General features: G+C 42.1%; 1 protein-coding gene across 1 annotated transcript; it reads left to right on the top strand.

Annotated features, from left to right (window-relative positions):
• The first annotated feature begins 562 nt into the window (after positions 1-562).
• SQLE (squalene epoxidase) lies at positions 563-19,869 on the top strand. The gene is made up of 11 exons (XM_075582151.1): positions 563-1,694; positions 7,297-7,543; positions 8,192-8,372; positions 9,277-9,373; positions 10,082-10,195; positions 10,921-11,092; positions 11,874-11,969; positions 12,624-12,766; positions 14,050-14,146; positions 15,701-15,788; positions 16,763-19,869. Exons 1-11 carry the CDS (start codon positions 1,443-1,445, stop codon positions 16,953-16,955), a joined length of 1,680 nt encoding a protein of 559 aa, XP_075438266.1. The 5' UTR covers positions 563-1,442; the 3' UTR covers positions 16,956-19,869.
• The last annotated feature ends 761 nt before the right edge of the window (positions 19,870-20,630 follow it).

The raw sequence follows: 20,630 nt of genomic DNA, 5'->3' as shown, positions 1-20,630 counted from the left end.
GTTTCAATGCGGCCATTGCGAGCGGGAGTGCCCACTCAGCGTCACCCTGGACGAGGCCTAAGACTATTTAAGCAGCAGCCATATGTTGTTAATATATTGATTTTTGTTATTCTCCCACTTATGGAATGTAAAGATAGTGCTTAGAGAAGGGTTTTTATTATTGACCAAGCCACGGAGTTGTTAGTAAAACATTGTCAGTAAAAAAAAAACTAAAACTTGTATTAAAAAATACTAAGACATTCTCGTTAATATCTCGCTGACACGGAGAACCTAGTCATGTGTGTCACACACTTGTATAACGCACGCAGTGGCAACCCCTCCCTGGCCCTGTGTGTACATGGCGCTGTGACACAGACACACTATGACAGCCCTAACAGGCGATCGCGGGGAATTTATCCTCCTCCTCGTGATGACGTCACATCGTCCTAGCGCTGTCACTGAACGGACTCGTGTCGGCCGCGAGGCGCCTGAGCTCTTCCCATTGGCAGCTCTCCCCATAGCGTGAGCTCTGCTCACCTTTGAAACGGCAGTTGATTGGCGGTTGGGGGAAACTCGGGCCGATTGCGCGTATCAAAATCCCGCCTTCACCTTGCGGTCCGTTTCTTAGCATCGGAAGCCCCGCCCACTGTGATGTCACATATTCTCTGGTCTCCCGGCAACCAGAGCTGCTGCTGCTGCTGATGCTGAGCTGGTGCTCCTCCCCTACCCATCCTCATGCAGACTGATATCGTTCAAGAGCACTGAGCTCTGCAGGAGACCGGGCTGTCATTGCAATGCTCTGGGATTAGCACAGCTGCAGCACACACTATTACTACATGCAGGAACTACAGGGAGCTGCATCTCACTCAGGTTAATAACCCAACACACTGCAAGCAAGTGCAGTGACTGGCAAAGCAAGGGCTGTGTGCCTACCAAGCACAGCACACAGCCAAGTGCATGAACCAGATAATGCACAGCACACTCAGAGTGGGACCCCCACATGTGTGAGCAGAGGAGGCGCTGATCTGCACCCACCTGAGGGCCAGCAAGCACAGAAAGAAAAATAACCATTCACTGGACTCCAAACCCACCATCACCTGGAGGATTTCTCACCTGGAGGATTTTTTTGGGGGTGACACCAGATCCCTTTCATCGGTGACTCATGGGTGCACTCTTCTGAACATTTCCTTCCTGCTTTTACTTGCGAATTGCACAATTCTGGGACACCTTGTGCACCCCACAAGAGGGCACATGATTTAGTGCCAACCCCTGCTTGCATGGACATTGCACACTCACTGTGTCAGAGCAGCAGCAGCAGTCCCTGCCTGGGTGGTAGTAGGTGTTTGATTTGCAGCATAGTCAGTGCGGGAGGGGGGACCCTTCCTTTACAGGAGCAGGGTAACACATATCTGGATATATAGACCGGGGGGCAGTACGGAGCCCTCTCTGCCGGTGGTCTGGGAATGTGGGCCTTCCTGGGGGTCGCCACGTTCACCTACGTGTATAAGAAGTGTGATGAGCTGCTGGGTTCCCCGCGCCTGCTGGAGCTGCAGGTGGGCGCGGCGCTGTGCTGCTGCGCCGGGCTGGTCCTGTCCCTGCTGCTGCTGCTGCGCTATAGAGGGAGGAGGAAAGCAGCTGCCGGGGCCCCGGGGCTCACCTCCAGGGCCCTGAACCCGAACACTGGGGCTGTACACCGGGGGGGCCCGGGACACAAGGTGCGTGCGCTGTCCTCTGTCATCATTATATCTATCTGTCTATGCATATAAATAATATCTATCTATCATATGTATATATGTATGTGTGCGTGTGTCTGTGTATATATACACTGTATCAGTGTACAGTATATACGATCTATCTATATATACTGTATGTAATATCTATCTATAATATGTATATATATATACTGTATCTATGTAAATACTATCTCTATAATATATATAATCTGTATGTGTCTTATCTATTGTGTGTGTGTATATCTATATATATAAATATATAGATATATACACACACACTGTCTATGTACAGTAGTTAATAACTGTCTAACGTGAACATACATTTTTGCGGGACCACTGTAATACTGCCCCCCCCCCCCTCTCTCACTCAATCCCCCCTCTCTCACTCAATCCCCCTCTTCCTCTCTCACTCAATCTCCCTCTTCCTCTCTCACTCAATTCCCCCTCCTCCTCTCTCACTCAATTCCCCCTCTCTCACTCAATTCCACCTCTCTCACTCAATCTCCTCCTCCTCTCTCACCCAATTTCCTTCCTCTCACTCAATTCCCCCTCCTCCCTCTCACTCAATTCCCTCTCTCACTCAACCCCCTCCTCCTCTCTCAATTCCCCCTCGCTCACTCAATTCCTCCTCTCTCACTCAATTCCCCCTCCTCCTCTCTCACTCAATTCCCCCTCCTCCTCTCTCACTCAATTCCCCCTCCTCCTCTCTCACTCAATTCCTCCCTCTTCTAAATCATTACCTCACTCCCCCCCTCCTCTCACTCAATTCACCCCGTCCTCCTCCTCCTTAGCTGCGCCAGACTGCAGCCCCTCTTAGCCACCTTGAGGGGCCTTCTCCTGCAGTTCTGGCTGCACTTTTCCCCTCACCTTTTTATTTTTCGGTGCCCAGGGTCCCAGGACAATAAGCCTAGGGATCCCCTCATCAACCTGCTCTTGGCATTGGCTAAGCTCGCCATTTATAAGACCAGGAAGCAGTGTCTGGAGAGGGAGGTCCCAACCAACATCGTGTCCATGTTCCGGCGCTGGTGCGTTCCCGTATTCGGGCAGAGTACACGTACAGTACGCCGAGTCCACTGGGACGGTTTCAGCGTTTGCCTCCCAGTGGGCATCAGGCGGGGGGCTCTGCTTGGTATCCCCCCATTTGGATTTTTTTACATTCACTTTCCTATTTTAGCGCACATTATTTTAATTTACTGTTGCACTTGATACCGGTTTATGTTATATTTTTGCTAGTCTGGTATTTTTTTTTCTCACTGCCGGCCAATCAGAACTACCAGATTAAATAGTCCTCCTCCTCTCTCACTAATTTCCCCCCTCCTCTCTCACTCAGTTCTCCCTCTTCCTTTCTAACTGGGTGCCCCATCCTCCTTTCTAACTCAACCCCCTCCTCTCTCACCCAATCCCTCTCCTCCTCTCTCACTCAATCCCCCCATTTCTCTCACTCAATTCCTCCCTCCTCTAAATCAATATCCCCATGCTCTCACTCAATATCTCCCTTCTCTAAATCAATACCCCCTCCTCTCTCAATTTGCCCCTCCTCTTTAACTCAATTCCCCCCTCCTCTCACTCTGTCCCCTCCTCTCTCACTCAATCCCTTCTCCTTTCTAACTCAATCCCCCTCCTCTCACTCAATTCCCACCTCCTCTATCTCAATCCCCCCCTCTTTCACTCAAATTCCTTCCTCTCACGCAATCCCCCCTCCTCCTCTCTAACTCAATCCCCCCTACTCACTCACTCAATTCCCTCTCTTCCTCCATCCACTCGCTCAATCCCCCCTCCTCCTCTAACTCAACCCCACTCCTATGTCACTCAATTCCCCCGACCCAATCCTCTTCTTCACTCACTTAATTCCACCTCTCTCACTCAATTCACCCCTCCTACTCGCTCACCCAATCCTCCCTCCTCTTTCACTCAATTCCTCCTCTTCCAATCAATTCCCTCTCCTCCTGTCACTCACTGCAGTGCATTTATGAAGTTCATGTTGGTGCATATTTTAAGTGTAATATGAGTTTGGCAGGAGATTGGACAGGGATTAATCCTGTTATCAGCAATCTGATATCAACTAGGCAACTCTACTGGCAGCTTTGAAATCCCGTATTTCAACTCTACTAACAGGTTACGTGAATATGTGCTCACACGTGATCATTTCATTTGCTGAAGTTGACTAAAATATTTTATTTTCACTACCTTTCTGATGGCGAACCTGCTACTTACCGCACCTCTGTTCTTTACTGTGGTCTCGTGTAAATGTTACCCTCTCCAGCCAGTATAAACCACACCCAATGTAACCATACTGTACACCCAGGACTACTCAAAATCCCAGCACACCTAGCACCACTCATTCTAATGGCAAACATCGCAACCTTGCAGTCTGCAGACAATTACTCACATTTCTATTTATACTGGTACTCTCTTTAGCAGGGGATATTACATTCAATTCAGCCACCCGCCCCCCCCCCCCTCCCTCGCCTTTTCATTTCGGTCCCATATCCCTGATAATGCCCCTTTTAAATTCCAAAAAGTTACCATCTGTTGCTCATATAAATATTCGAGGCCTGATGCCCAAACTGGATGAACTAACGGCATGGTGCCTTTTGCATAAGCCCGAAGCCATAATTCTCACTGAAACATGGCCAAGTCCTAAAACATTTGATGCATCTATCTCCAATCAGGGATACTCTATTTTTAGGAAAGATAGATCAAAGACAGGAGGAGGGGTGTTATTTTATAATGAAGACACCTTATAATGTATGCTGCTAAATTGCTGCCCAAGCCCATCCTCTTTTGAAATCTTAGTTGGTAAAATGTGCCTCCTTTCTCTAAGCTGATTCTTATTGCAAGCATCTATAACCTGCTTTAAACTGGCTTCTATCATACCTATCGAGTAGATCCCAATATGGGTCTATCGCGGGATCTAACTACAACCGCTTGGATGTCACCTGCGGGGTTCCACGAGGCTCTGTTGTGGGTCCCCTACTCATTTCAGTCTTCATTAATGATCTGTCAACAGCTTGTAAGGCAGCTTCAATGCACATGTATGCGGATTACGCAATGTTATATATACTGTATGCACACAGCCCTAGCCTCTCAGACCTTGGACATGTACTTCAATCTGATTTTTCAAGACTTGAATATTGGATTTCCCAAAACAAACTGTTTTTAAACATAAAAAATACTGTAACGGTGGTTTTTGGGACTAGGGCTATACTTCTAAAGATACCACGACAGAGCTACAGATCAGAAAAAAACTCTGTTCTAGCCCCTGCCATTCGTTTTCAATATCTGGGCATACTGCTTGACTCACATGTAACATTTGGGCTGCATATTGATACTCTGACATCGAAAACCTATGCCAAACTGGGTGCACTTTATAGGAACAAATCCTCCCTAAGCCCGCTGGTCAGAAAGTGCATCACAGAGCAGATGCTAATGCCAAGTATAGACTTTTGCGACATAGTATATGGTACAGCACCCCAAACTAGACACGCTCTACAACTCCATATACCGAGTCCAGATGCAAAGTAAATGTTTCCTGTCTTGCCTTCAAATACTCTCCAGGAAAACTACCCGCCTATCTGAACAAACTCCTCACCCCTACCACACACAGCACTTATCACCTGAGATCTGTTACATACTCGCATAATCATTCATTATTTCTTACTGTTCATTTAATGTAACCATGTATTGCCATCATAACTCTGTGCCAAGGACATACAGTACATGAAAACGAGAGGTAACTCTCAATGTATTACTTCCTAGTAAAACATTTTATAAATACATTTAAAAAAAATATCATAACTATGTACATAATATCTGACTATATAGTATCTATGTATAGTATATATATATATATATATATATATATATATATATATATATATATTAGAACAACAATGTGGGAATAAAGCACGCAAAAGTTAAAACAACAATGATTTAATTCAACTGGCTTTTGGCCTCATACTGTATAGCAATTTAGAAAAAAGACAATGTGAAAAGTGTAAAAATATATCAGAAAAATGAAAAAATATATATATTTAAAAAAATATACATAGGCCTCCTATTCAATATGGTGTTAAGTTGTTATTTGAATGGAGCTTACTGCTTCCCTAACAAGAAGAGGACATCACAACACATTGACTAGACTCTTAATACTGTATCAGCATTAATCCCTTGCTAATTCTAATGCCTCGAACGCTTTGCATTCACCTCTGTAGTTTAAGTGACATCTTACTGTACATATGATTAAAACAAATTGGACTCCCTTAAAACAGCAATACTACATTCACTTTTTTTCCCCCTTTACTTATTTGTATATGTATGTGACAATGTATAATTCTACATTCTTACCTACTGTAAACTGGCAATCGTTGAGTGCTATTATAAATCTGTAAAAATCCTGATTGTGTGCCTAACATAATGGTTGCCTTTCAGTTACAATCAATCCTTCAGTCAGTGTAACTCAGCAGCTACAATGTATCCTTATATTACCAATGTTACATCTATTGTTACAGTTTACAGCTCAAACTGCTGGGGACTTTGGCAACAAATGATCACAAACAGGAAAGTGTTACAAAGATCTTGAACTGCTGGGGAGGTGGGCTAAAGCCGGCTATAGAAATCAAAGGATGTTTTAAAACTCATTGAAAATGGCATTGTGTTGAATACAAAAAAAAAAAATTCAAATAAAAACTATTATCTAATACTACAAAATTGATTTATTAAAAAAAACCCATAAGATTTCACATATTGTGCTGCTTTAAGTAAGGTCAATGGCTTTACATACAGCTTCTTCAGTTACATAACTTGGCAGCATTTTAGTGCTATTAATCATTACATAATAGCAACTATTGTTATTCTGTGCTTACTGTAGCACTTAGGCCATATGCACAAAAAAGTAAGAATATGTTTTAGATCCGGGGTGCGCAATATTTTGGCACTACGCCCCCCTGCCAGCACTGCCTCCGTGTTTGCCCCCCTCCCCCACCCCCTTAGCTTCCTACAGCGTCAAATAACGCTGTGGGGGTGACGTGGCATCACGTGACCCGCGGCTTCATTTGACACCGCGTTGCTATGGTGATGCGGCGTCAACATAGCAACGCGTTGTCTGAGTCAAGGTAAGAGATACTTACAGAGGCCTCACGCGGTCCCCGGCATTTAATTTAAATGCCTTGGGGAAGAGCGTGGGGCCTCTGTAAGCACCGCGCCCCCCAAAAAATATTGCGCCTCACTTTGTGCGCCCCTGTTTTAGATTTATATTATTGTCAGATGCATTGTACTATTTGTGCCTTTTTTATTCTTGCATTGTTACATTTTAAAGTGCATTTTGTATCAACAAAAATCGAGGCAAAAATCCCAGTGACTTACCAGTCCAAAAATAACAACCCTATTATATTACTACACTATGATACATTTGTCCTCTTTCTAATCTATTCATTCTCATACTATTTGGGCTCTTAAAACCACAATAGGCAAAACAGGTAAACCATAGATAAGGAAATATGTTTTCAGAAGCATGTGACACTGCAGTCATATCGAATACCTTTCCCTAACTTCATCCTCTTTTTTTTTTTTTTTGTCCATGCAGAGCAAAACAGAAATACAGCTGTCGGATGCCACACAGACAGAGGAAGCCTCAGCTGCAGCTCCTTGTTCTGATCCTGAAGTTATCATTGTGGGCTCTGGGGTTCTCGGCTCTGCATTAGCTGCAGTGCTGGCAAGGGATGGGAGAAAGGTGGCAGTGATAGAAAGAGACTTGAAGGAGCCCGACCGTATAGTCGGAGAGTTACTGCAGCCCGGCGGATTTCACGCTTTAAAAGATCTCGGTCTAGGTGGTAAGTGAACTCTTGTGAAGTCTTAGGCTGCGCTTATAGTGCCAAACAAATGTATTGCCGCCGTCGCGCGCGCTTATAGTAAGCGCGACGCGATGGAGCGACGCTGGCGGCGCAAATTCTTGAAGCCGGTCAAATAAGATTTTTCAGAGGCTGTCGCCACTTTCGCAAGCAGCGACGGAAACGGGTGACGTCATCTGTCGTGTCGCCATCGCGCGCACTATACGCGCGGCCTTAGGGTGCGCTTACAGTGCCGGTGACGGCGATGCGACGTCGCGTCAAAACAAATGCATTGCCACCGTCGCGTGCGCTTATAGTAAGCACGGCGCTACGGCTTGGTCGCGATCGCTGGAAGTCATCCCAATTTGATTTTTCCAGCAACCGTAGCCTGACGTCACCGTCACCGGAACTATAAGCGAAGTCTTACAGCATTGAGTATGATGCAGTGGCATGTGCATATAGATTAAACCCAGTCTGTCAGAAAAACCTGCATAAGTTTGCTTCAGCTGGTTGCCCTTGAGAAAAAGATGTGTCTTAATAAGGATTGGTAAATGAGATGCCGAATAATCATACATAAACATGAGGCAGTGTTTGTTATGGACAAAGCACACATCCAGTATGCTGGGTGTTCATAAGGTGTATTGTTCACAGATGCTGTGGAAGGTCTTGATGCACACGTGGTACATGGATATGTTATTCATGACATTGACACTAAAACCGAGGTGGAGATTCCGTATCCATTGGACAAAGAGAACCAGCTGCAGTGTGGGAGAGCGTTTCACCACGGCCGCTTTATCATGGGCCTCCGGAAGGTGGCCATGGGAGAGACCAAGTAAGTGTGGAAAACGCCAAGCAAAGTGTCCTTTTTGCAGTGAGAAGGAGTATGTTATACTGGGATTACTATTTTTTTTGTGTAAGCAGAAGCAATACATTTAAACTAATGTTTTGCTACTTGGCTCCTCAAAGCGGCCTGTTTATTGTAGGCTTCCAGAGAGGTGGTCAGCACAGAGTCTGAGCAGCAGAGGCTGCTTCAGCCAGCACTACAGTTAGCATGGAATAAAGATAGACCTCATACTGTAGAGGTCTCCCTCATTACAGCAAAACGTGCTTCAAGTATACAGATGCAGCCACGAGTATTAGAACTCAGTTTGAATGGGACTGCAGGGACTCCCCGCTGTGTTAATCCGATGGGCCATTATGAACCTCACAGAAATGTTGAGGCATTTACTGTGAGACTGCCCCAGAATCTCCCAGAATTTCCCAGGTTTTAATACTGGTGGCTGTATCAGTAGAAATAGAACAGCACCCCAGCAACTCTGAAAAGTGTATTGAAAGCAATGGTGGTTTAAATAGATGGGTCTTGAAGTCCACTTTTTATGGTCCACTTATGTAAGGACCAAAGCAATTGTTTGAATACACCTTTTGGACAAAGCTATGACACTTTAAGGATGTTGCTTTTTTTCTATTTTTGGAGCAAAAGTAAATCTAGAATGACTTTGTGTATGTGTTTCGAAAACACTGGTGTGGGAAAAGGAAGGCTGAACTTTCAAGACATGACTGGCATCTGCGTAAGTTCACTTGATTGTGTTAGTGATATACTGTACTGTCAAATGGTTATTTCAGTTGTTTTCATGCCAGAGTGCAATGCCTGAGTGGGCGTTGGGTGGTAAGGACCATTACCGTTGAGATAATGTTTTTCTTATGGACGTCTGCCTATTTCCTCCATTCTCTTCCAGCACTAAATACATTGAAGGAACGGTGCAGCAGTTACTTGAAGAAGACGACACAGTGCTTGGAGTCCAATACAGAGATAAAGAAACAGGAGATGTTAAGGTATACAATGAGTGAAAGAGAATGTCACTTCTGGACTTGTTAAGTATTTCTTATAACGTAACAATCAATTCTGCTGTCAAGCAGATCCCATGATATAAATACAGATACATTGTCTCATCAGTTATTATATGATCTTTATCTAATCATTTCAGTATTAGAGATTGACACTTGAGTGCTGTAGTGTAGTTCTTTAAAAGGCCTAGATTTAACCAATACATCACACCAGGATGGGTTTCCTTAGGAGTATTACAAGACTTAAGGAAAGGTCATATGCTTAGTATACAATCAGTTACAGAATATTTTAATCCAAATATATGTATTTTCTGCCAAATCAATTGGCCAAGAAAGAATCATGAATGCAACACCTCAAATCCACATAACACATTCACAGGATATCTCATTTGAGATCTAGAAGTCTAAGATACTAATTCAAAGCTTTTGTTGTTATTCAAAGTCCTAGTAGGCATATTGGTCCTGAATGGAAGTGTGACGTTTCCAAGACATTGAAGGAGCTCACTGCATAAAGCATTACAGTGAATTGCGGGCTATCTTACAACAAATGTATATATAGTTCTGTTTTTATATGTCTCTTATTATTATTGAAAATACATTTGTTTTCAATTAATTGGTTGTTAATTCTTAGTGAAGGCAAATATTTTAGATTAAGTCTTAGTTGATACTCAGTGCAAATGTGTAATTATGTTGTAGGAACTTCGAGCCCCCTTGACTGTCGTTGCTGATGGACTTTTCTCCAAGTTTAGGAAGAATCTGATTTCTGACCAAGTCAAAGTATCCTCACACTTTGTTGGTTGTATCCTGAAGGTAGGAAGCTCACTTTCATATGAATAACTCACGCAACATCTAGTGAGAACTCATCCCTCCCACTGTAATGCTCTCTTTTATCTCATTCCGATTCTGAGGGTGATTTTACAGGTCCGTTAACTTTTCCAGAAAAACGTATCCAACTGTGAGAGTCGGAAGTTTTTCAGTTCAAAACTAAGAACAAAAGGGGTTATATTTATTAGTAGTGATCGGGCACAAATGCACCGAAACGTCCAATTAATTGAATGGCAACTACCATGTGTTAGTGCCTGATCGGCAGTTGGCACCAACACAGTTTACTGCGAAACCCTCCCAAGAGTAAAATAATGAGGAGTTGTGCTCTGTAAGTTTGCTAAAATTGATCATTTCGAACATGGACAGAAGGGAAAATATGTTGGTGCAACAGAAAAAGGCAACTATTTGCTGGGTGCATTGTAGAGTTAGGTTTTAGCAGCTGGTCCTGGTGACGTCTATATTAGCTGTCAACTGATATCTTTTAATGAACCATCAAGAGAGTCTTAATAGACGTAGAGAGCTTTTGAATGGTCACAGCACTCTTATGAGGAACTCTCTTGTTGGTCCTTTGAATAGGATCACAGCCTGAAAATAATCTGGACACCAGTAACGTGTGTGGAAAAAATCCAACATTTGTTCCGTATTAGTGTTAAAAAGAAAAATCCAAACTACATTGTATTAATTTGTGTTCTATATTCTTCATTTCTAAGAACTCGCCACAATTTAAGGCTAATCACGCTGAGCTTGTTTTGGCCAACCCCAGCCCCGTGCTGATCTACCAGATCTCATCCAACGAGACACGAGTGCTTGTCGACATCCGAGGTGAAATGCCCAAAAACCTCAAAGAGTACATGATGGAAAACATCCACCCACAGCTTCCCGGTGAGAAAAGCATAATGACGGTGATCAGCTCAGACTCAAATGCCAGCTCCAACACTTGCAATCATGTAAATGGCTGCTGTGTGTAGCCTGATCACTGAGTTGAGATGTTAGAAGAACCCATTGGTAATTAGGATAGTGTATACTGCTCTACTTTAAGTTTGTTTCCCTTTCTGCCTACCAATGGTGGCACATAGAGAGGAAGCATGACATAAGAGGGAGAAGTAGAGATCGGGTTGTCATAGGAAAGAGTGATATTTTGAGCATGGGAAGATTATACTTTAGTAGAAGTGTAAGCCGGGAAAAGCATGGGAATAAGGCCGGGGGTCACAGAGAGTGACTGCAGGGCTGGAGTCTACTGGCTGGGGCAGACTAGCCAGCAGATAACGAAGGTCAATGGTAAGGGCTCAATGCAGGCAAAAAATGGTCAGGAACAAAGTAGAGGTCAGGGCTGGCGGCAAGCAAGAGCGGTGGTCTGTAACCAAAGAGGTCAGGGCAACAGAGGAGCGACAAAGAGGAGATCCGAAATAGGGTCTGGTACACGGCAACAGTTAAAGACACAGATGAGGCAGTGAGCTTGCTTACAGGGAAGAACCAAATAAACAGGCAGGGAGGAGCAGGAAGGGGACTTTTATATAGGGCTGGTCTGCAGGTAGGGGGCAGGTGAGGTGCAGTTGTGTAGAATGGAGATGAGTAAGACAGAGGGGTGGGGGGAGCTTTCGGGGAAAAAAAATAAAAAGGAGATAAAATCGAACTACACATCACAGTACTTGTTTTTTTGCAGGCCATTTAAAGGAGCCGTTCGCCATAGCTGTTCAAAATGATCGCTTAAGAGCAATGCCTGCAAGCTTCCTTCCACCTTCATCAGTCAATAAAAAAGGTAATAATGATTTTATTTTTTTTATACACTGTGCTCAGCACATTACTTTGTAAAATAAATACACAATGAGCCCAGCACTGAAAAGCATCCGGTGTAATTATTTGTAAGAGAGAGAAAGTAACTTTGCAAAGTCTGTTATTCTCTAGAGGGATAAGGGGTCGTGTTAAACCGTGAGATCCTGCCCTAAAACACATTGGTCACCAGACTTCAGACTCTTCAGAAGGCCCAGTGTATATTTTCTGTCTATAATTTGCTCTAGAGCTCAGATTTCCCTCTCCAGCCCCATTCTACCCACCTGCTCTCTCCCCTCCGCAAGTTGTCTCCCCCGCTCCCTCCTGCCTCCGCTCTGACAGGCGGGGAGGAGGGGGAATGGTGCAGCGACGGCAAACCCGTGTAGCCCACGTCCCTTATGTCCACACAAGTCGCCGCCGGCGTCCACGTCCTCATAGAGCTCAATACAGAACCCCCTTTTACAAATGACCACGAGCATGGTAGAAGCTAAGAAGCATTGGCTGGGCTGTAAAAAGAGGCCTGCAGGAAAACAGGGAAAGCAAAAGACCAACATTATCCTCTTATTTACCAGAGAAGAAAACCGCTGGAGAATTAAATGAACATGCAGACATATTCTCTATTGTGTTTTGGGGGGGGGTCTAGGAGTTTTACTCTTGGGAGATGCCTACAACATGAGACATCCACTGACAGGTGGAGGCATGACCGTCGTGCTGAATGATGTGAAAATGTGGAGAGATCTCCTTCAAAACCTACCTGACCTGTACAAACATTCAGAAGTACTGCAGGTGAGCGGCGAGGGTATTTGGCAGTGGATCAAGGACCTTTATAAAAATGTCTGCTTGAAAAGAAACGTAAAAGAGGAAACTACCAATTTTTTTTTCATGTGCAAGCATTATGATATAGGGCAGGGGTCCTCAAAGCCCCCATAATTTGATCCACCCGGTTTGCCTACTTCCAACAATGACCTAACCCTAATTGACTCTCTTACCTTGCTGTGTTACCTGTATTAGCTACTCCCTACACACATGGGTACTTTATTTTATTGGATACTTTATTTGATTGGGTACTTTATTAGATTGGTTATTTTCTACATGCTACACCACTTGGATTCCATGAGAACTATCCCAAACATTCTTGAAGTGTTTAACTGTAATTGCCCCCCCAGTGCTACTTGTTCATGGCCTTACCATGTATGTCTTACTCTTTCAGAAACAAAGTACTACCCCACAGCCACCCCCCCAAGTCTACCACCCCCCAGCTTCAAATAGATCTGTTTATTTAATTCTGGTTCAATTAGACTAGAGTCATGGCAATTAGACTAGAGTCAAATAGACTAGAGTGTGATAGTGCTAATCAGGCTGTAGTGTTTGGGAACTTCCATTCAACATAGGATTTCAGTGCGGCACTATTGCCCTGTAATGAACAACCCCCATATTTATTGTTCTTTTTGTCGTAGAAGGTAATTAACTGAGAAAAACCTTAGGTGCATAGGGAGAATAAAGGCTGATGTATAACAACTTGTTGTATGAGATACAGTTCTCACACTAGATCCCTTTAATTACACTCAAAGTACACATTTAGTGTTATTTAATTAACCATGATGACTTCATCAGAATTGGTAATTCTATTTGAACAGGATGTTTAAATACACCTCGTACAGTATGTACCACTGACTGGAAAAATAATGTGTATTATGAAAATAATAAAATTTTATTTCAACAAAGACTTGTGTATTATTTACAGTGTGGTTAAAAAAGAATTAAAATCCCCAAAGGGAGAAGCATCTCAAAATTGCCGACCATTAGTGTTTCCCCAAGTAGAGTGGGTCATGCCACTTTAAGTCGTACCTTAAGTAATAACAGTAGAACCTCTAATGTATAAAAGCAGTATTAGTTTAAATACTATTCAAACTAATACTGCTATTATACATTAGAGGTTCTAACACTAAATGTGTACTTTGAGTGTAATTAAAGGGATCTAGTGTGAGAACTGTATCTCATACAACAAGTTGTTATATATCATTCTTTTTGTGGTAGAACATTCTGCCTCATACTATAATCTTTTACAGGCTAAGAAGACTTTTTATTGGTCTAGAAAGAAGTCCCATTCCTTTGTTGTCAATGTCCTGGCACAGGCTCTGTATGAATTGTTCGCTGGTACGGATGGTGAGTATAATCCGTAACAAATTATATCGCAATAGTGATTTCATCATAACGTTCAAGTGCTAACGAGGTGCGACACTTTGGGGCTCATTTGTAGTTAAACAGGCTTAGCTTATGTCATAGATAGTGGCGTAGCGAATGAAGCCCTTTATGTCTGATGTTCCTGAGGAGGTGGGGAAGGTGAGACAGAGAAACATGTATGGAAACAACTATTTTATTTATTTATTTTATTTATAAAAATGTTTAACCAGGAAGTAATACAGTGAGAGTTACCTCTCGTTTCCAAGTACTGTATGTCCTGGGCACAGAGTTATAAAAAAAAAAATACATGGTTACATTAAAAGAACAGAGGTTATACAGTCAAATCACGGACAGATAAAGTTCGAAAACTGGGATAAAGGGATTTGTGAGTTTCAGATTGAAAAAGAGCAGCTTTAACATCACCAGACATCAGCGAACGGCTCACACCTGTGACTGCCCTTAGGCTGTGCACCTTTGGGGCAACAAGGGGAAAAACATCTTTAATAAATGGAAAGATAATATTTTATGACGTTGCATTTCGCAGAACTAACACAAATATGACCCTTTTTGGCACTTGGCAAGAAGGAAAAGGTATTTAGTATAGTAGCTGCAATGTTTGCTTTTCTAAGAAATTATTAAGACACATACAGTATTTGACTGGCAGCTACAGTACGCTTTTCTGTTTTTTGACGTATAACTTGTTAAAGGACCAAAACATATATCCGTGGATGTCATATGTTTTAAAGTTCTTATTATAATGTTTGTAATGATTTGGCTTATGCCTCATTTTATATTAAAACATACTAAACTATGGGAGGGAATTGCGCACGCAAACACTGGTTTCGGCGCCGATTGAGGCCCGGGAGGATTAACGCGGCGGGAGTCCCATGGCGCCGCCGTGGCAGCCACCTCCCCTAGTGCAGCGTTTTCCAGAGTTTGACGCGGCGCCGAGTACAGTAAGGTCGGCTACATCTGTAGCAACTTGAATGCTAACTTAATATGTAGGCTAAATGACACACTTAGGCGCCCTTTTACTAAGCGGTGCTATGCCATGCCACTTACTGCATATTAACATCAATCAATGAGCCGGAACGTGGCTTACAGACGAGACCACGACTATTCTAAAGCTTGCCTTAAACTAGCCCGGTTACATTCTGGGTATGTGCTGGGTGTAACCTGGCTAGTTTAAGGCTAATTTAAGGCAAGTTTAAGGCATTTCTGCATTGACTAATGACCCATAGGATTAACACAGCAGGGGTCCCTGGCAGTCCCATTCAGTTTGAATGGGACTGCCAGGGACCCCCGCTGTTAATCTGATGGGCCATTAATCAATGCAGAAATGCTGGGGCTAGTTTAAGGTATGTATCCAGCATCTACCTGGGTGTACCTGGGTCTTTTTGGCGATTGCCACTGGTTTGTGTTAGAATAGTCGCAGTCTCTGCTGTATGTCATAGCAGCACTTAGTAAGAATTGGTCAGAGGGCGTGCACAGGGCCTTTATATGAAGTTAATGAAGTTATGTTTCATACATTTATAGATTCCTTGTACGAGCTGAGAAGAGCCTGTTTCCGCTACTTCAAACTTGGTGGAGAATGTGTTTCGGGTCCCATTGGACTGCTGTCTGTGTAAGTGTAACTGTTTAGTACTGTTAATGCTGGGGGCTGGATATGAGTTATTATGATGTCAATCCTGGAGCGGCTGGTGATCATATTATGAATAAAGGGTTGACGAGATTTACTGGCGTTCCAAGAAGAGTCCTGGTTTAGGATGTATAATCTACGCATGGGTGAGGTTACTCTGATATTAACAGTGTGATTTTATAACATCTTTTTAACACAACTCGGCGCAAACATTCAGTTGACTCTATATATTGATAGGTAAAGCAGTGTTTTAGGACAATGTAGCCATCACTATGTTTGGAGTTTGATTTAGCTCTACAAATATATATATTTTGTATATACATTATGTATGTATGTATGTATGTATGTATGTATGTATTTATGCTGGGGGCCATCTAAATGAACACATTTAATGGTTATGAATGATAGACGGATAATGGCAGACGGCATTTTATTTTATTGAGATATCACAATAATTATTTCTTTTATTACAAAGCAAAATATCTAATTGGCTGTAAAGCAACAAATGTAGAGGGTGAAAATATGTATGTGCATACGTACATATTTATTTATTTTTGTCCCAAGGATAGCTTTATCATATTAGAAATCCACAATGCCGCTATAAGAAATCTAACAATAATGAAATGTTAATTGTTCTAACTTTACAGGTTAAGTAAAAAGACCATCCATCAGTTTTAGAGCATGAATGAATTACTAGACAATCAATACTATTAAAATATAACATGGTATGTTGTGAGAATAATAAAAATAAAAAAAGCCATGTTCAAAACGCTGTGAAACATCAAGAAAACTAGAAACTCCATTTATTTGAATGGTGATTTAAAGGTTCCCTGACAGAGAGAAGATAGGTTCACAGCATACTGAATAGGAGCCAGAGTGATATTTACTGATATTGCTTAGAGAAAATGCAAAACGTATTATTTCCACGGTGTAAGTCTTCCCTTCTATTTCACCTTCAGGTTGTCCCCCAAACCCATGTTGCTTGTTGGACACTTCTTTGCTGTTGCAATGTATGCCGTCTACTTCTGCTTCAAGTCTGAACCCTGGTTGACAAAGCCACGCGCCTTGATACGAAGCACTGCCATTCTCTACCGAGCGTGTTCCGTGATGTGTCCTCTAATATACTCCGAGATGAAATATTTGGTGTACTAAATCCAGTTACATGGACTGGTTCATGGTGAACAAGCAATAACCTTGTCATGGAAGATACATCAGATGTGATCAGTGGTCCAATGGTGGTGTCACACAGCCCCGATCTCAGCCAATGACCAGGAGGGAATATAACACTTTATGGGCGCCATTTATTTGTAGATTTGTTTCGTTATTTTTCCAAGCAGAACGATTGTGGCAAACTACTGGTTATGGATGCCAATCCGTCTGAGGGATTGGAATCAAATACATTTCATCCAGTTTGAAATACAGGATTAACTGGCGTGTCTGGGAGATTTGCATTAGCGTCTCAAAGACTTGGAGAAGCACTTGGCTATTTTAAGAAAGCAGCAAAACAAGAAATCATTTCCAATTGTATATATTATTTTTATTGCATCAACATTCATGAATGACTGCTTCATTGTAAATGCCTCCAATGGTATTTTAGAGGATGTTTGATGTGAAATACTATGTGCCATGCTCACATAAAACAGCTGCCGTGAATTTTCTTTGAGCTACTATGGTTTCCTCCATTCTATTAACCGTACTTAAGACTGGTAGTTGGGCGAGTCCTTTCAGTTACAAGAACGTCAGTATACCTTACTAAGCCACATTGCTGCTTTTGGCTCGTCTAAGAAGTCATGCTGCTCGTCTAAGAAGCCATGCTGACTATGTTGCTTTAGACACTGTATATATCACCAACTAGAAACAACCCTTGCCGCTGGTCTTGTGAGGTATATGGTGCTTTCCTCTATGACGCGAGATAGGTCTGCTATGCAATGTGTGGCAGATGTTTTGTGCCAGCAAAGGAGTTTTATGAGACTCCTTAATGGACTCTGGGGATCAAATAATTACATGATATAAACTTGTAATTGTGGCTTAATCTGACGTTTATGATATGATCGTCCTAAGTAGATCCATTTTCCCACTTTTTCAAGGCACTTCACGAAAAGCAATCGTGCAGCCACACAGTATCTTTAACCCTTTCACGTTGGGACATTCAGATCAAGCATTGCAGTGAATGGGCAAAATAGGCACTTGTACCGTTTGCATGAAAAATGACAGATATGACATTCCATGTTCATGTGTTTCCAATTGGTACTTAATGTAAAATAGCAGAATCTTCCTGCAATCCACATCTTTGTGTTTCATTATAGCTCCTCCCGCAAGTCCAATCCTTTTATATTCACCAAGACTGCGGAAATGCATCTGTACTGGATGAAAGAAGCAGCATGTTTGGGCTTTTCTATGGAAACTGTCTCTCTCTGCTTTATCTTTTCAAACTAATCAAAGGACCAGTGCCTGACATTGTTACTGTATTGACTTACTGGCTCATCTTCCCTTATTTTTTTTATGTGCTTTTTACATTTGAGGATAAAATATGTGCCTTTTTATTCGCATTTGCCCTTAATTCCTTTATACAGCTGTATGTTCACTTGAGGTGAATTGTGTTGACTTCCTTTTATGAGAAAGGGGGGATTATCATAGCCGGAGGATCTTTGAACAGCTATGAATGCTCATCACTTCTGAAAATGTAAAGACAAAACCAACACAAATATGCACCCATGTCTCACTTCTAGGACCCAGGCCAGTGTTGGACATTAATGGCCATCTTCCGGTCGATTCAATGTTGAAAAGATTTGAACGAGAGGGATGTTGATGGTTTTTGTGCTTTGAAATTAGACTCTTTTACAAACACACGGGGGAGATGTATTCTCTCAAGTTGTGGGACAATGATATTTTCCTTTTTTTTTCTCTTTGCTCCAGTGTCCACCAATGTTATGATTTGGCGAGTGTTACACATTATGTACAGTATTGTAATGGCGTGTCCTGCTCAATTTGTTTCCATTATTTGAACCCCAAAAATATCTGCCAGCTCAAAGGTGGTGTAAACCCATAGGGTAGGGTCTCCTGTAAGAATTCTCCATAAGATGTAGCAGGGGTACTCGACTCATCCTCAAGCCCCCCAACAGGTTAGGTTTCCGGGATATCCCAGCTTCAGCACAGGAGGCTCAATCAGTCTCTGCTTCAGCACAGGTGGCTCAATCAGAGGCTGTGATTGAGCTGCCTGTGCTGAAGCTGGGATTTCCTGCAGATTTGACCTGTTGGGAGGGATTGAACACCCCTGGCGTATATTCTCTCTTCTTAGCAATCTGTGCCACATGGAAGTTTTTTACATGTGAAGTAATAGATAGGAAAACACAAAGCAATTGTGAAATTATACGTTGCGTTGAGTATTTCTCCAATATAGTAGTATCTTTGCATATTCTGGGAAAACAAATGCTTTTCCATCAGTACATTACATTATAAACTCACCCCATCTCCTGTAAATAATATGTTCAAACCACTCTGCTGCTATTCAACCACATGTTCAATAAGGTCCAGGGATTCATGGAATGTTTTATCTTCCTCTGTGATAACCTGGAGTTTACTGTTAAGAAAGATACATTTTTGACTGAAGTGTCCATTTTATTAATTTGCATGCTTGATGTTGCACATTGTTTCTCGAATTTTTTTGTTGTTGCCAATTCTGGTGATTTAAGAACGTCAAATGTTTGACAGAATCTGTATGTTTTTGAAAATAAAATATATACAAATACCTTTTGTACAGTATATTACGACAAGAATGGTATGTATAAATGTATTGTTATCTTTTATATTGTAAAACAAACATTTATGAAGTCGACATACAATCTGAAAAAATGAATTTTATATATTAAAATGAATTTGTATATCAATTGCCTAAGGATGCGTTTTGAAGTTTTGCTTTAATAAAGCATTATTACATTTGATGCGCAGTTTCTAGTAACTAGTTGCTTCAGTGTTCGATTTCAACATTCTGTTAACATTTCGCATATGTTAAAGCAGCAAAACGTGAAATCTTGTATTTTTAAAATAAATCAGTCCAGTAGTATTAGATATGTACTGGATTTTTTATGATTATTCAACTCTTGCCATTATAGCATCTTTATTTCTATAGCAGGTTTTAACCCACTTCTCCAGCAGGGGAAGATCTTTGTAACACTTTACTGTTTGTGATCATTTGTTGCCAATGTTCCCAGCTTTGTGAGCTGTAAACTGTAACAGTAGATAGATATATTACTAAGGTAACATTAAGGATACATTGTCGCTGCTGAGTTACTGACTGAAACAGCCACTCTGTTAGGCTGCGCTTATAGTTGCTTGCGACGGCGACGCAACGTCGCTCCAAAACAAATCGATTGACTGTCGCCAGCGCTTATACTAAGCACGACGGAGCGACACATTCCCAGCTGGCTCAAACTCCCACACCCACCACATGATGAATATATATTTGTCAACCAGAGAGCTACTGAGCGTGGCAATTGCATACAACAAGAGACAGGGGGTGCCCAATGCTACATCCCATTGACAGAACATATATGATGAAAAGTATAAAGTAAAATACTTCAATAATAATAATATTAAATACTTGGTTATTTGGTTAACCCTTTGGCCAAAGCGTCATACAGTATATGTTTTGTCAATGGGATGTAGCATTGGGCACCCCCTGTCTCTTGTTGTATACCATTGCCACGCTCAGTAGCTCTCTGGTTGACATAAATATATATTCATCATGTGGTGGGTGTGGGAGTTTGAGCTAACTGGGAATGTGTTTTAATCTATGTCTGACTAGTAGCAGTCAATTGGAGGCTGTGG

Source organism: Ascaphus truei, chromosome 2 (genome assembly GCF_040206685.1).
Source record: "Ascaphus truei isolate aAscTru1 chromosome 2, aAscTru1.hap1, whole genome shotgun sequence".
Lineage (NCBI taxonomy): Eukaryota > Metazoa > Chordata > Amphibia > Anura > Ascaphidae > Ascaphus > Ascaphus truei.
The sequence above is the reverse complement of the archived record's forward strand: the minus strand, read 5'-3'. Positions and strand labels throughout refer to the sequence as shown.

What these genes read in the sequence shown, in the direction of transcription:
- SQLE (XM_075582151.1), top strand. Translation starts at nt 1,443, where the DNA reads ATGTGGGCCTTCCTGGGGGTCGCCACGTTCACCTACGTGTATAAGAAG. An exon ending in AAGAAACAGGAGATGTTAAG is followed by an intron (nt 9,374 to 10,081) that starts GTATACAATGAG and finishes ATTATGTTGTAG; the next exon opens with GAACTTCGAGCCCCCTTGAC. An exon ending in ATTGTTCGCTGGTACGGATG is followed by an intron (nt 14,147 to 15,700) that starts GTGAGTATAATC and finishes ATACATTTATAG; the next exon opens with ATTCCTTGTACGAGCTGAGA.